General features: G+C 42.2%; 1 protein-coding gene across 11 annotated transcripts in view; it reads left to right on the forward strand.

The window, feature by feature from the left end:
* The window catches only part of DMD (dystrophin), a 1990807-nt gene extending 1976618 nt beyond the window's left edge, over positions 1–14189 (forward strand). For 7 of the 11 annotated variants that reach the window (XM_044235638.1, XM_044235634.1, XM_044235633.1 and 4 more), the window contains one exon: positions 11602–14189. In XM_044235638.1, the coding sequence (XP_044091573.1) occupies positions 11602–11699 (98 nt within the window). In that variant the 3' untranslated portion in view covers positions 11700–14189. Of the gene's footprint in view, positions 1–6943; positions 6976–11601 lie in introns of all 11 variants that reach the window. The other 4 variants (XM_044235639.1, XM_044235635.1, XM_044235641.1 and 1 more) reach the window with 1 other exon arrangement.
* The last annotated feature ends 349 nt before the right edge of the window (positions 14190–14538 follow it).

A 14538-nucleotide genomic window follows, 5' to 3' on the forward strand; every position in this document is an offset into this window, starting at 1 on the left:
GAGAACTTCAAGCCACCTGGATAGTGTTTACTAAATCCACACTAACGGAAGCACTTTCCCTGAGTGCTAATCTTGAGTTCTCAAATAGGGGATAAGGAGGCTTTGTTTGACCAATTCCATTAACTGAGTTCCTACTGGTGGCTTGAGACAGTTTACTTTTTTTCTGAGGAAAACAATCCAGATCTGGCTATTCTTTCTGTGATGCTGTTACCTTGACATTTTTTTTTCTTTTTCACCACTTCCTGCCAAATTAGGCCTTCAAATTGGGCCTTTTCTATTAGGCACCCAATTCCAACCTGTGAGGGTTCTTTCCATAGCACCAAGCAATTCCAGCACCTAGAATCCAACTCGTTTCAGACATCACCTACCCAGAGAAAGCATCAGATCCCCCAGCTTGAGGGCTCTGTCCCCCAAGACTGCCCCCAAGACCCACTTTACTTCAGAGACCAGTTGCAAGTTTGGTTTATCACCTGGGCTTCTGACTCCCCCCTCCCACACACACCCCCACTAGAGACATAAAGATTCCAGCGACCCCCTTCTTCAGTTCAATTAACTTGCTACCGCAGCTCACAGAACTCAGAAATATTTTCTCTACCGGCTCACCCTATACTCTCAAAGGTTAGAACTCAGGAATCCCCAGATGGAAGAGAAGAGATGCGTAGGGCAAGATAAAGGGGAAGGGTGCGGAGCTGCCTGCCTTGCCCCTTCCAGGTACCCTCCCCTCCCAAGCACCTCCGGGTCTTTACCAGCCCGGAAGCTCTCCCTTCCCAGTCCTTTTGGACTTTTAGGGAGGCACTGTGACATAGGTGTGACTGATTAAATCACTAGCCACTGGGGATTACACTCAAGTCTCCCTCCCCTGGCCCACAACCCCCCAGGCGTACCTATGGGTTTTCCAAGACTTGCCTGCTTAACATTACAAAAGATACCTTGCTGCCTCTCTTCACAGGAAATTCCAAAGGTTTTAGGAGCTCTGTGCCCTCAAAGGGTATTAAGACCTAATACATAATTCTAAATCACAGTAGCACGCCCTTTTCTCCTCAAATTCAAATGTATAAAAAGTCTCATCATAAAAATAGAATGGAAAATATATATGTGGTAGGGGTTTCTTGGGAGCATCTTACCAATCGGGAGGTATGTTGGGTTGGTATTAAGCAGAAAATTTTGAGTCTTAAACGTCTTGGGTTTACAGACCATTGCAAATGGAAGCCCCTCCCCCCAAGGTCATTTTAACATTTCTGAGGACCCAAACTGTGCTTTGGCCTTTTAACCATTATCCATACCAGAAGAAACATTTTACATCTCAAACTGTATTAAGGATACAAAATACATTGTGTGTGTGGTGTGTGTGTACACACACGTATGTATACACCATGTATATACACCGTACATGTATGTGTCTAGTGACATACACATACAAAGATCATAAACAAAAGATGAGTGAACCAACACTTCCTATACTACAATCAGTTCACACTGTTTCTCTGTTTCATGTATTTAAAAATAAAATGCTGGTTGCAACCCACTAAATTGGTTTTCAGATCCAGTGGTTTTAAAAAATATTGATCTGACTGATCTTGGCATTCTTTGCCCAGGTGCACATCTTTTTAAAAAAATTAACATTCTGGGGCACCTGGGTGGCCCAGTCATAAAGTTATCTGCCTTGGGCTCAGGTCATGATCCCAGGGTGCTGGGATCGATCAAGACCCACATTGGGCTCCCTGCTCAGTGGGAAGCCTGATTCTCCCTTTCCTACGCCCCTTCTTGTGTTCCCTCTCTCGCTATCTGTCAAATATCTTTTTTTAAAAAATTACATTTAAAAATTTTCACCATGGAAGTTGTTTCTGCCAAGACCTTCCTAATATCTTAGAGGACATTGTGCTTTTAATCTAAGTCTGCCACCCATGTTCCCATTGCTGTGTTAGGAAGAATGAAGTTCACGGTTGCTACAGCTGTTTCGGACAGCTGTTTTGAGTAACTCAAAACAGATGTCAGAGCCAGAGGTCTGCCATTTAGTGGAAATGTGCTATTAAATACCACCTCATGGTTTACTTAACCCTGCTAGATAATTGCCCACAGAGGAAAAGACTTTTTAAATAAAATATTACGCTCTTCACATATGCAAAGTATATCAATAGGGGAGTTTTGCATTTTAAATGTACAACTTCTCTATTACCCTTTGCCACAGTCTTGACTTCAGGCTCAAGTCTTAAGGCATCAGCTAATTCTCCCTTTTGCATTTTCACTCCCAAGTCCCTGGAAGCCTGAAGCACCAAGTTCATGGCCATTCAGCAAGTTAAATTAAACGTCTGATCTTATCTCACTGGCCTTGCTAAACTGTTATCCAAATTAATAAAGGGGTTTCATGCTCCTCCCTCTAGTGAAAAACTGGTAGCCAACACTGTCCTGCATAATAGCCCCTATAAATTGCAGGGTGTTCAAGGTGTGAATGTGCATGTGTTCAGTTTTATGCTGGTATCTTTCCTGATTAATCTCTAGACATAGCTATTTGCAACCACTTGAGGGATTTCAGTGGCTCGCCCTATATTAAACACAGAACATTAGCCAATTTCTAATCTATTTACTACCAGTAATGTGTCCCTCTGTCTATAAATATACTTAGAAGTTGATTTCTGCTGTAATAAAAATCATTATCTCCTATAAGGCACTTTTTAAATCTCCACCCTTATTCTATAGGAAGAGTACATGGGTAGAATGTGTGCGATAAACATTTTTAAAACAAACAATTGAAGTGATTTGTCCCTGTGTCTCTGATCGTTTTGCATTCTGGCAAAGGCATTTTCATATGTATGTGCGTTTCTGGAAGAAACGCTTTCCTGATCAGTGGTATGGTATTGGCTTCTCTAAACATGAGGTGCCACTGTATACTAATTAGTGAGCAAATGGGGTCTAAGATAAGATCTTAGTGCAGTAAGACCATTCAGAACACAGCTAACGGTGCCCTGCAGGTATGTCTTTTGTGACCTGTGCCATACTATTTTTCTCCCCAACATCCATACCATCCTCTCTCATAGGACCCACCCCTCCCTAAAGCCCACATACACTCTGTTAAATGCCTCTAAATTAGCCACACAACAGCTGTGCGAAACCTGCCATCTTCTAAGATTCAGAGCTTGTCTGTGGTTCTTCTGTGGAAGAACAGCATCAAGACGAGCTCACATGTCCCATTTTTGGGTACCACTCAGCTTCCTGTCCGTTTCCATCAGTTTTGAGCTGTTCCTCCTTTATACCAGGGACCAACAAAGTAAATGTCCAGGAACCAGATCTGGCCTACTACCTGTTTTTAGAAATAAAGTCTTAGTAGAACACAGCTACACCCTTTGATTTGCATGTTGTCGATGGTTCTTTCTCACTCCGTGCAGGGAGTAGTTGTTGCAAAGTTGCACAGTTGCTATGGAGACCATGTGGCTTGCAAAGCGTAAACTGTTTACCGTCTGGCCCTTCACACAGAAAGTTTGCCAACCCCTGCTTTACGCAGTCTTCCATTCTAGCTCGTTCTGTACATAACGGTCACAGACTTCTCGGTGCTATCAACTTGGAACTCAACAAAACTGCTTTTGAATTGATTTGTGTATTCATGTCCATATTCACCAGCGATCATACATGTTTCCATATTTAAAGTATAGCCATTAGAATCTTCTTTCACTTTGGTAAAAAAAGAAATCTAAAAAGGGACTCGTTCTTTCTTAACATTTTCAGTTAGTGAACAGAGATTAAGAAGTTACAGCTACTCCCCACCCCCCAAAACAGTCATGTCCTGAGATTCTAATCCTGAATAATGAATCCTCTCAAGTCGCACTGCCTGAGGAAAGTTGACTTCTCCAGACGCAGAACTCCCCCAGCATATTTCCTTTTTCTCTTGATTCATTTCCTGACAGCATACCACATTGCCAGATGGACACCCTAACTGAAGGTCTAAGGAAACTCATTTCCAAAGAATGTATTCATGAAATAAAACTTATCTGGCACTTGTATTTTTTTTTTTTACTGGTAAAGAATGTTTTTAAGTGGCACAACCAAAATAGCCTCTATTCTGTCAGTGTAGAAACTAGTCCAATACAAGGGAAAATACTATTTAACGTTCTTTAAACAAAAAGCAGAACTTCCATTGATACTGTGCTAGTGACCACATGGGAACCAAGTGACGAGAGCGGATTTTGAAAGAGATTAGGATTAACAAAGCTCTGGAAGGGCCATTGTATGTGAAACATGGCTTCTGAAGAAGCACTTGAAACAAAACCGAAGTCATTTGCTGCATATTTAGCAGTGGCCAGTGGATACTGATCTCAGAATATGGCCTGGTGTAGAATAAAGATAGGTAACCTTTATCACTCAGGGAACCAATAATTACATTTTGAAACTGAATCAGACTGCTAAGAACACTCCTTCCTGAAGCTCTTATGTTTTAAAAATAGACCGAGGTGAAGGCCAAAACAAGTTACCAGCCCTTGGCACATGAGTTAACAGGGTAACAGTGAGGGCCAAGTTCCCACAAACAACAAAGGACTCTTGACCATGATCTAGTGGCTACCTTACTAATTCAGTTCAATCAGCATTCGTCAGAAACCTATAGTATCGAGGTACAGGTGGTACTAGGGATACAGAGGATGGATAAGCGATACATGGGCCCTGGCCTCAAGGACGTCACAGTCTTGTAGGGGAAGGGAATGAATTCTACTACCAGACAGTATAACCACCAAACACAAAGATGCAAAAATACTTGATAAAGGAGTGGAAAGGAATGGATGAGTAATTCATGCTGGGATTTGTCTGAGCTATTAAGAATGAGATGATGTGGGGCACCCGGGTGGCTCAGTTGGTTAACTGACAGCCATCAGCTCAGGTCAAAATCCTGGAGTCTGGGATTGAGCCCCACATGGGAAGCAGGGAGTCTGCTTCTCCCTGTGCCTTTACCCCTGCTCATGCTCTCTTGTTCTCTTTCAAATAAATAAATAAAATCTTTTTTTTTTAAAAAAAAGAATGTTATGGACATTAGGGAAGGTATGTGCTATGGTGAGTGCTGTGAAGTCTGTAAACCTGGCGATTCACAGACCTGTACCCTGGGGATAAAAATACATTATACGCTAATAAAAAATGAAACATTTAAAAAAAGAATGAAATAATGTTCTCCTCCGTCCCCTTTTTCCTTTCATCTGGTATGGGCCTACCACTGGCAACACCCACAACGAGGAGCCAGCACCCCTTTTTCTCTCTTTTCCCTCGTTTGAGGAATGTCATGATATCTTGACCATGCTTACATGATCAAGCATGCAGTTTTATACTTTTTTTATTTTTATTTTTTAAAGATTTTATTTGTTTGACAGAGAGAGATCACAAGTAAGCAGAGGGCAGGGGGAAGCAGGTTCCCAGCTGAGCAGAGAGCCCGATGGTGGGACTCGATCCCAGGACCCTGAGATCATGACCTGAGCCGAAGGCAGCGGCTTAACCCACTGAGCCACCCAGGCGCCCCTATACTTTTTTTTTTAAAGATTCAGTTATTTTAGAGAGAAAGAGTGGGGGTAGGGGCTGCAGAGGGAGAGGAAAGAGCCTCAGGCAGGCTCCATGCTGCACATGGAGCCCAACGCAGAACTTGATCCCGAGACCCTGAGATCACGAGCCGAGCCAAAACCAAGAGTCAGACGCTCAACTGATTGAGCCACCCAGGCACCCATGTAGTTTGTGTAGTTAAAAGAAATTTCTGACTTGGGAAAATTAAGAAGGAAGAGAGGGAGGGTGGGTCAGTGTATCTTAGAAGTTTTAGACTGTGAACTTGAGTTGTGAAAGACTTCTTTTGGAGTAGTAGCGCCATACTTCTGTGGTCTGAATGAGTAGCCCTCACATTGTCCCAGGGTGCATTGGTCCTTGCAGTCCTCGAGCATGGGGGGCCCTGGAGGGACAGGGGATACTACACAGGGTCTCAGACCCCACAGCTCTGTTTTTATCTGCTCTAAATCCTGGGCTTTCACCTAAGATGGATAGTCTCAGGAAAGGTACCATCGCTCAATTCAGAGTCTTCAAAACGGGATTTCACTTGAAGGCCCTGGTGATGAGAGGAAATTGCAAGCCCCAGATGTGCTAGGTATGGTCAGAGGTCCCTAGTGTTCTGTCCGATACAAATATTACCCTAGAAAACTTGACCAGGACCTGCTTTTCAAAAATAAATAAACACATACAGTCGGAGGCTTCTCTAAAACAAACAAGGCCAGTGAGTCTTCAGCAGTCTACTCCCAAGGCTCCTGGAATTTGTTGAATCATGAGGAGAAAGTGGAGGGTTCGTTCCTAGATCTGGCTCTGTGGTTTGCCCGTTAGTGGGACTCCTCACTTTCCCCCCGTTGTATTGTTGTGGTTTTTTTTTTTTTTCCTATTTTATCAAGTGCCCCCAGTCTCATCATGGGCGTGCTCAGCTTCTACCAGATAGAAGGAAATCTCCCAAGGGGATGGGCTCTCGCCTCGGTGGCATTTCGCCTTGCATTTGGGGTGCAGACTTCGGCGCACACATCCACTCCCGTTTATGTTTCGGTGTACTGTGGAGAGTAAAGAGATTGCGATTTTTGGACGTTGAGCTTGAGGTTCTAAAGTTGTCCTGGAAAAACAATGCTCAATTTGTCAGATTCCTACTCTGTGCCAGCTTTCATCCAGTTCAACACATGAATTCTATGGATTCTGTAAGTTACGTCTCCTGGATTGTGTTATCTGTTTACACTGATTTTAAGTGTATGTAAAGGTTATTTGACTGGATGTGTCCTTCGGGTTCTTTTTGTTTCTGGTTGTTTTTTTTTTTTTTTCTTTTTTCAGAAGGGAATAAATGAATTGTCTTCTCAACTTTTGTTTGGTAAAAGCAGCAAAATTGGTATGAAACTGTATATTTATGCATTTTTTTCCTTTCTGATATCTCTGCCTCTTCCTCTCTCCATTATTAAAGGAAGAAATACCCCTGGGAAGCCAATGAGAGAGGTTAGTGAGACTCAGGCTCACAGCCACGGCTTCTGTGTGTCTCATCGCGCTTTCTATGTTTGGCGTTTGTGTAAGAATTGTGTGTATGCACGCGCATGTACGTACTACATGTGTCATCATGTAAGGATGGTAGTCACCTCTCCACTTGCAGCTCGTGAGGAACATTCTTCAAATGTTCATTGCCATTGTCATCACCATGACGACAGGACCAGGGGTTGGGGAACAGGAATCTCTATAAAATGGCAACCCTTGGTAGTCCCTAGGTCGCTAGCCCACAGTTCGTCATCTGTTGCCATTGGTAACACAAACAGAACCCTCAGTGTAAACTTAACCTCCAACAGAACTGAGGAGTCCTCGAGTTTCTGTGTACTTTCAGGACCCTAGCATTTTCTGCCAATGCCCTGAGTTTTTTATTCTTCTGGAATGACTTCATTTTGTTTTTGTTTTCTTTTTTCCTCATTCCTACACTCCTGTCCCACTCTAGCTAACATTTTTTTTTTGAGCACTTACTGTGCCAAACACTGTTTTAAGCACTTGCCATCTTTTTCATGAGGTAATCTTCATGCCAAACCTCTGAGGTAGGTACTCCTATCAACCCCATTTTACAAACTGGGAAACTGAGTCAGTGAGAGAGTAAGCAGTGTCTTCAAGGTGACAGAGCCAGAATTTGCATCCAGGCCATCAGGGTCCAGGGCCACACTCTTCTGCTGAATTGCCTCCTGAGAACGGGGTATCGGAAAGACTCACATCACGTCAGCTAGCCCTTTAGAAAGTTCTCTGTTTTCACTTGGCCTTTGGAAACCCAGGTAGAACATAATAAGGTTAAAAACTGAATGTTGGGAGTCTTGAGGGTTTTTAAGTGCCTGTGTATGGGTTAAAAGGGGGTAGGGTACAAGATTATCGCTAAATGTGGTGCGAGGTTTTTCAGGGAAAGCTGCTACATGCTTTTATCAGAAACAGCATCTGAACATTCAGTTTCCTCATCAGAGGGCTAGTAGATGACAGAGTGTTGACTGACAGCCCAAGGGAAACAGGCTTGTCCTTACCAAGAGTTTAGCATGAAGGATGCGAGAAGGAAAGCTCTTTGGGTGGCCATAACATCCACTCTTCTGGGAGACAGGATGAACGGGGAGAGAGTGCTGACATGAGAAGATTCTAGATCCTTAGCAACAGGCTAGACTGGAGGAGTTCCTGATTCATTTAAACATAAGGAGTCATTCTGGAAAGTCTGCCAACACCATGCCGTGCAAGTCTAATGAATTTAATGATCCTTTAGTGTTTTTGCACCAGTGCTCTCTTCCAAGGCTTGGGACACTGGGCTCCCAGGGAGGTGGGGGGAGGGATAGGCTGGGAGGAGAAACAGGAAACAAATGGGTGAAGCAGAGACTGCTCCTGATGGTTTGCCTGGCTCACGTACTACTTAGGTGAGGCTTCTTGGGTTCATTCTTATGGTAAGTGCCCCTTACAGTTTCTCTTAAAGTTTTACAAAAAAGCTGCACCTTAATTTTGAGTGCCCTGAACATGTTTCTCTCATGAACAAATGAATCTTAGAAAAGGCCAGCCCATGTATCATTCAAGTCACAGAGGCATTTGGAAACTTGATTACCTGAGCCGTAGTCCAGTCAGATACGTTTCCAGAAAACCCCAGAATCAAAGTGATGTTTTTATTGTTAAAAAATCACCTCAAAGATACAGTAGATCAGATAGTTTTTCAAAGATTAAATTATGGAGAAGAGAAATACAAATTTCACTACCCCGGCTTTGCTGTGGCCAAGTGAATGCTAACCATTTATTTGGGAACTGTATTTAAAAAAACAAAAAAAACAAACACAGAGTGCCAGCTTGCTTTTGAGGTCTTGGATCTCTGCCAGAAAGTCTCAATTCCAGTCACTGCCGAAGAAAACGACGACTTCCGGCAGTGGGTGGCATGGGACTAAATGGGTTGCAGTTCACGCCAGCTTGGAAAAACATACCGCTGCCCTCATGTTCAGTGCATGGTGTTTGTGTTCAATGATCCTCACTTAAGAATGGATTAATACTTTCTATGGATGCATTTTTATGTCAACTTGTGCCTGAAGCCGACTGAAGATGCCTATAGTCCGGCCTCCTTCTCAGTGCCTCTCACGTTCATAGTGTGAGATTTTAATTTTGACTTTGGAAAAGTCTGTCAGGTAAAATTAATGACCTCACTGATGTTTTGCCTTCCACACATGGATAATAGAACCAGGATACAGATCTGTTTTCTGTATCCCTATCACACTGTAGTTTTATGCCTCCACTGGATTGAGTTATGATTCTTTGGGGCAGTATTCTGTCAAAGGGATGGAATATTTTTCTGGCTCAAAAGAACACCTCCATGAAAAACACTGCTGTCATTATTCTGGTGAAACAGGTATTTATAAATAAAGTAACCGAAGGCATACTATAGATACAGTGAGGGGACTCTGAAGGTGGTTCTTTTTTCTAGTGCAGGGAGAGCCTTGAGGTCATTTGCGAACATTTAAAACCGTCCACACAGGTGAAAAGCCACCTCACATTTTGTGGGAGGGTGTGTGGTGTATTAAGAATGACCAACCTCTCTTTTTACCCAGTCACTTTTTAAATATCAGATACCCCTAGAAATGATGCCTCGAGAGAGTCTCAAGAGTTTTCCTTCCAGGTAGTAACTGAACATCATTTCAAGGAGTAGAAGCACCGCATGACTATGTAATCTACAAGGCATTTACTCATGAATTGCATGCTGCCACATTCCCTAGCCCGCAGGTTTAAGTAGATATTTTTGATTATTATCAGTAATTTCTTTCCTGTTCAGTTTAGGTTTTATAAGACATTCTCTACCTCCCTGGTGGACTCTACTATAGTTAGAGGGGAATGATGAGAAATAGTGTGACTTCTGTCTAGGTATCAGGTTGGAAAGGTCTTGGGTTTTGTTTGTACTGGCTTCCTTAATCACTGCTAAAACAGCAAGTCATTGAAAAATTTCAGACCATCCGTTTGTTTTCAGTTACACGCGAATAATAGGGTAGAGCTCCCAGGGTTGCTGGGCTGTGCAAAACAGATACAAAGGAAGCCCTTTAACCTGGTGGCTTCAGGTACTAGGTGGTGCTCTCCGCTCTAAGGAGCAGCTGAGAACCTTCTGGGTCCTCCAGTGGTTTTTATGGTTTTGAAAAGCCAAAGATGACTTCAGTTCTTCACTGAGGGCTGCCATGCGCCCAGCCCGCTCTATGAGTAGAACACCTGCTTTGTCCAAGTTTTCCTCTTTGCCATCTCAAGCAAAATTCCACTTGATTTTTTAAAACCTGATTCTCACTGAAACTCTTTGCGTTGATGAAGGTCCACAAGATTTGCACATGTGATTACTTTCGTGCAAAGGGCCGGAGGGTGTGAAACTTTTAGTTAGTCTTAACTTGATATGGTGCCGGCCTCTGAATCCTTTTCAGACCCTCTCACTCATGTGCTGAAAAACGACAGGTCTCTTGAAGCAAATACTAGAACAGAATTCCTGCCCTAGTCTATCTTGACTTTTTACAGGGATTTTAACAATTATGAGAATCCATAAAGTTGATCCATGGCAAGGTAATAATAGCCTTGTAAAGCATTTTTAGTTCTAAAGGCAGTACTCCAAGAAGAGAGTGATTTAGTAATGTCCAAGAATTAAAATTAGCTATATAAAAATATGGGACATATAGGAAAAGGCAAGTCATAAAGCAGGTCTCAAATTAGCTTCCTCTAGGTCGGAATTCTGCCGCAGAGTAGCGGGGACATGGTGCTGCTTTTGGGCTCCATGCTGGGGGATCGGTGCTAGGTCATGGAACATGATTATTAAAAGGCTCTTCTGATAGTTAACCTCCATTTAGGAGGAGAACAAAAGCAGATTCACCGGATACCCAAATCCGTGCTCTGCATGGGGGTCATGTTGAAATTAGGCTCTAGAGTCACTTGGAACGAAAAGTGACTTTTCTGAGGAAGCTTCCAAATTCCAATGTTAATATACAAAGAGGTTGATTCAAGAGTTTGTTTTTCAATTCAAGTAAAAGCAGAGAGAAAACAATCTCCACCGTAGCCTTAAAAGTGAGCCGGCGGCTTGAAAGAGCATGGAAGTGAAGATCCTGTGTCGCGGTCATGGTGGCAGTGATGAGAATGGTGATGACCATACGTAGTGGCACTGGCAGTGGTGACAGTTCTGGGGGCGGGGGGTAGTAGATGATAACCGAGAATTCAAGTACAAGGGCACAGTAAGTCCTCTCCCACGACGAGGCGGGGAAAGTCCATCCCATCGAGAGATGGTCCTGTTCCAATAGGAACCTTGTGCTTCTCTGTGGAAGCCTCCGGCTAGAGGCTTCTTCCATTGGGAAGATGAGTGTGCTCTCTGACACTTTTCCACTGAAATGACCATGGCAGCCTGATCTGGTATTAAGCTGATACTAACAACGTGGAATGGCTTCATTAACAAGGCTTTGCTTCTTCCTGGAAATGGGTGAACAACCAAATCCTGTTGTGTAGACCCTCGGTGCAGCTTCTGTGTTGTCTTCAGCTAGAGGTGGGGAAGGATCTCCCAGATGGTGAAGAGTCCGGGTGATGTGATCTGCACCTAGTGTCACGTCTCTCTCTTTCTTTGTTTTCCAGGACACAATGTAGGAAGCCTTTTCCACTTGGCAGATGATTTGGGCAGAGCGATGGAGTCCTTAGTTTCAGTCATGACAGATGAAGAAGGGGCAGAATAAATGTTTTACAACTCCTGATTCCCGCATGGTTTTTATAATATTCATACAACAAAGAGGATTAGACAGTAAGAGTTTACAAGAAAAAAAATCTATATTTTTGTGAAGGGTAGTGGTACTATACTGTAGATTTCAGTAGTTTCTAAGTCTGTTATTGTTTTGTTAACAATGGCAGGTTTTACACGTCTATGCAATTGTACAAAAAAAGTTATAAGAAAACTACATGTAAAATCTTGATAGCTAAATAACTTGCCATTTCTTTATATGGAACGCATTTTGGGTTGTTTAAAAATTTATAACAGTTATAAAGAAAGATTGTAAACTAAAGTGTGCTTTATAAAAAAAAAAGTTGTTTATAAAAACCCCTAAAAACAGACACAGACACACACACACACACACATGCACACACACACACACACAGACTTTGAGGCAGCGCATTGTTTTGCATCGTTTTAGCGTGATATCCATATGAAATTCATGGTTTGTTTTTTTTTTTCTTTTCTGGCCTCGTAAAGATAGGACTTCCTCTAACACCACAAATGACTACATCACTTTGCCCTTTCTGGAGACTGAGTGGGACTGGCTGTGGGTTCTCGCTTTCCGCATCTATATGTCTAGAAGTATGTAAATACTGTAGGTGTATAGATAAAATAGACCGGACTTTCTAGAGAACTTGGAAACTTCTTGTTCCAATGATCTGGCCACTTCCTCCCGCAAAGAGATTGCTTCTGGTCATCTAGGCTTACCTGCTTGGTCTAGAAGGAATTTTCCCTAGAGCCTGAAACCAGGAGGCAACTCCCACACTGGAACATTGTTGGGGGCTCCAGCTGTTTCTCATTTGAAACTTTCCACTGACAGCTACGGTACTGAATTTTTATAAAAGGGACATAGGAATGAACACACGGGACTCACTGTCCGAGTAATCCTTCAGCTGGGACAGTCAGCTTCCCGCTGCTGCCAATGCCTCCATCTACATGTAAGGATGCTTCAGTGGAAGTCACGACATCAGAAGACATTTTTAACTCGCAGACAGTTAAGAAGGACTTCCTAGTAGGGCTGGAGGGCTGTGGATTTGCAGCCAATCCCTGGGAGGGAGAGGGCTACTCTTGAAGTAAAGGATTGGATGACTGTTCATAACCATACGTAGAGATCTTTGTAATTACAATGAAACCACACTCTTCCCTCACCTCACAGTGAAAACAGCAGTGGGTAATTGAGGGCGTTTTGCTTGCTTGCTTGCTTTCTTGCTTTCTTTCTTAAAGATGTTTTTTCCCCATCACAAGGAGTTTTTAAAAGCCACAAGGCTTCATTTCAAATAGCCCTTGGGAAGGTGTGTAAGAGCCTCATCACGGTGTGCTCCTGTGAAATCCCCACCCAGAAGCCCGTGCGTGAGCTTTGTTTCCTCCCTACTTCCCATTTCTCTACAAGGAATTCCACACAGGTCTGGAAGGGGAAACGTAGATGGATTCCCGTGTTCCAAAGGGTACTCCAAAACCCTTGCTGGTGGATGAGGAAGGTTAGAGACACAAACAAACATTGTTCAAAGAGAGTAACCCACGAGGACTAACTGGTAGGAACAAGTTTTACTCTCTCATCTTCTTAGGCTTTCATTTGTTTTTAATCATTCATTCACTAGAAATCACTGTGTGACCTGTTCTTTTGCAAATCTGTTACCTCTTAGGTCAGTGTCATTAACTTTGCAGAGTGGGTTTTGTCTATTTTATTACTGATAATTAACATGCTTCTCATGCTATTTCTACCTCACTTTGGTTTTGGGGTGTTCCTAATAATCGTGCACACTTGATTTCACAGCCCCACTACTTGTCCATCGTGTGAACATTTTTCTCCCATTTTTCCCCCCACTGTCATTTCCGAAAGAAAACCCAAAGCTCTAAGGTAACAGAATGACATAAAGATTTGGTTTTAGTCGTGCATTTTTTTTCTTTATGTGACACTGGACTTTTTCTTTTCCCTGTGGATTTTTTTTTTTTAACCACAATTAAAAGCAAGGGGTTGTGTTACTTCATACTAAGCAGTTTTAAGTTTCATTCTAAAAGCAGAGGTAAATAGAGTGCATAATTTTGTTTTAATCTTTTCGTTTTACCTTTTAGACATTAGTTCTGGAGTGAGTCTGTCAAAATATTTGAATAAGAAATGAGAGCTTTATTGCTACGTTTTAAGCATAATTTGGACATTATTTCGTGTTCTTTATAACCACCAAGTATTAAAACTGTAAATCATAATGTAACTGAAGCATAAACATCACATGGCATGTTCTGTCATTGTTTTCAGGTACTGGGTTCTTACTTGGGTATCATAATCTATTGTGTTTTAACACCAACACTGTAACATTTACTAATTATTTTTTTAAACTTCAGTTTTACTGCATTTTCACAACATATCAGACTTCACCAAATATATGCCTTACTATTGTATTATATTACTGCTTTACTGTGTATCTCAATAAAGCACGCAGTTATGTTACAAAAAAAAGTGTCGGATACGGTATTTTGTCTTTGATTTTTAATGACATAATACATCGATATGGTTGACGAGTGAAAAATTGAGAAAGCCAAGTGGTGAAAATACCTTGTTCCCACATCATGCACACTGGCCTGTGAGCAAATGTTAATTTCTTCTGTCTCCTTCCAGACGATCACACGGTCCTTCTTTTGTCCTCTTCTGACACCTGAGATAGATAGCTTTCTATGCACTTGGCTCCGTACCTTGGTTTTGTTTTTTTTTTTTAACTTAGAAATGGACTCAAGATCCAGCCATTCTTATTTATATCACAAGAAATGTTTCCATCTCAATACGTAAAATGCTTTCTCGTTCCTTTTTT

Source organism: Neovison vison, chromosome X (genome assembly GCF_020171115.1).
Source record: "Neovison vison isolate M4711 chromosome X, ASM_NN_V1, whole genome shotgun sequence".
Lineage (NCBI taxonomy): Eukaryota > Metazoa > Chordata > Mammalia > Carnivora > Mustelidae > Neogale > Neogale vison.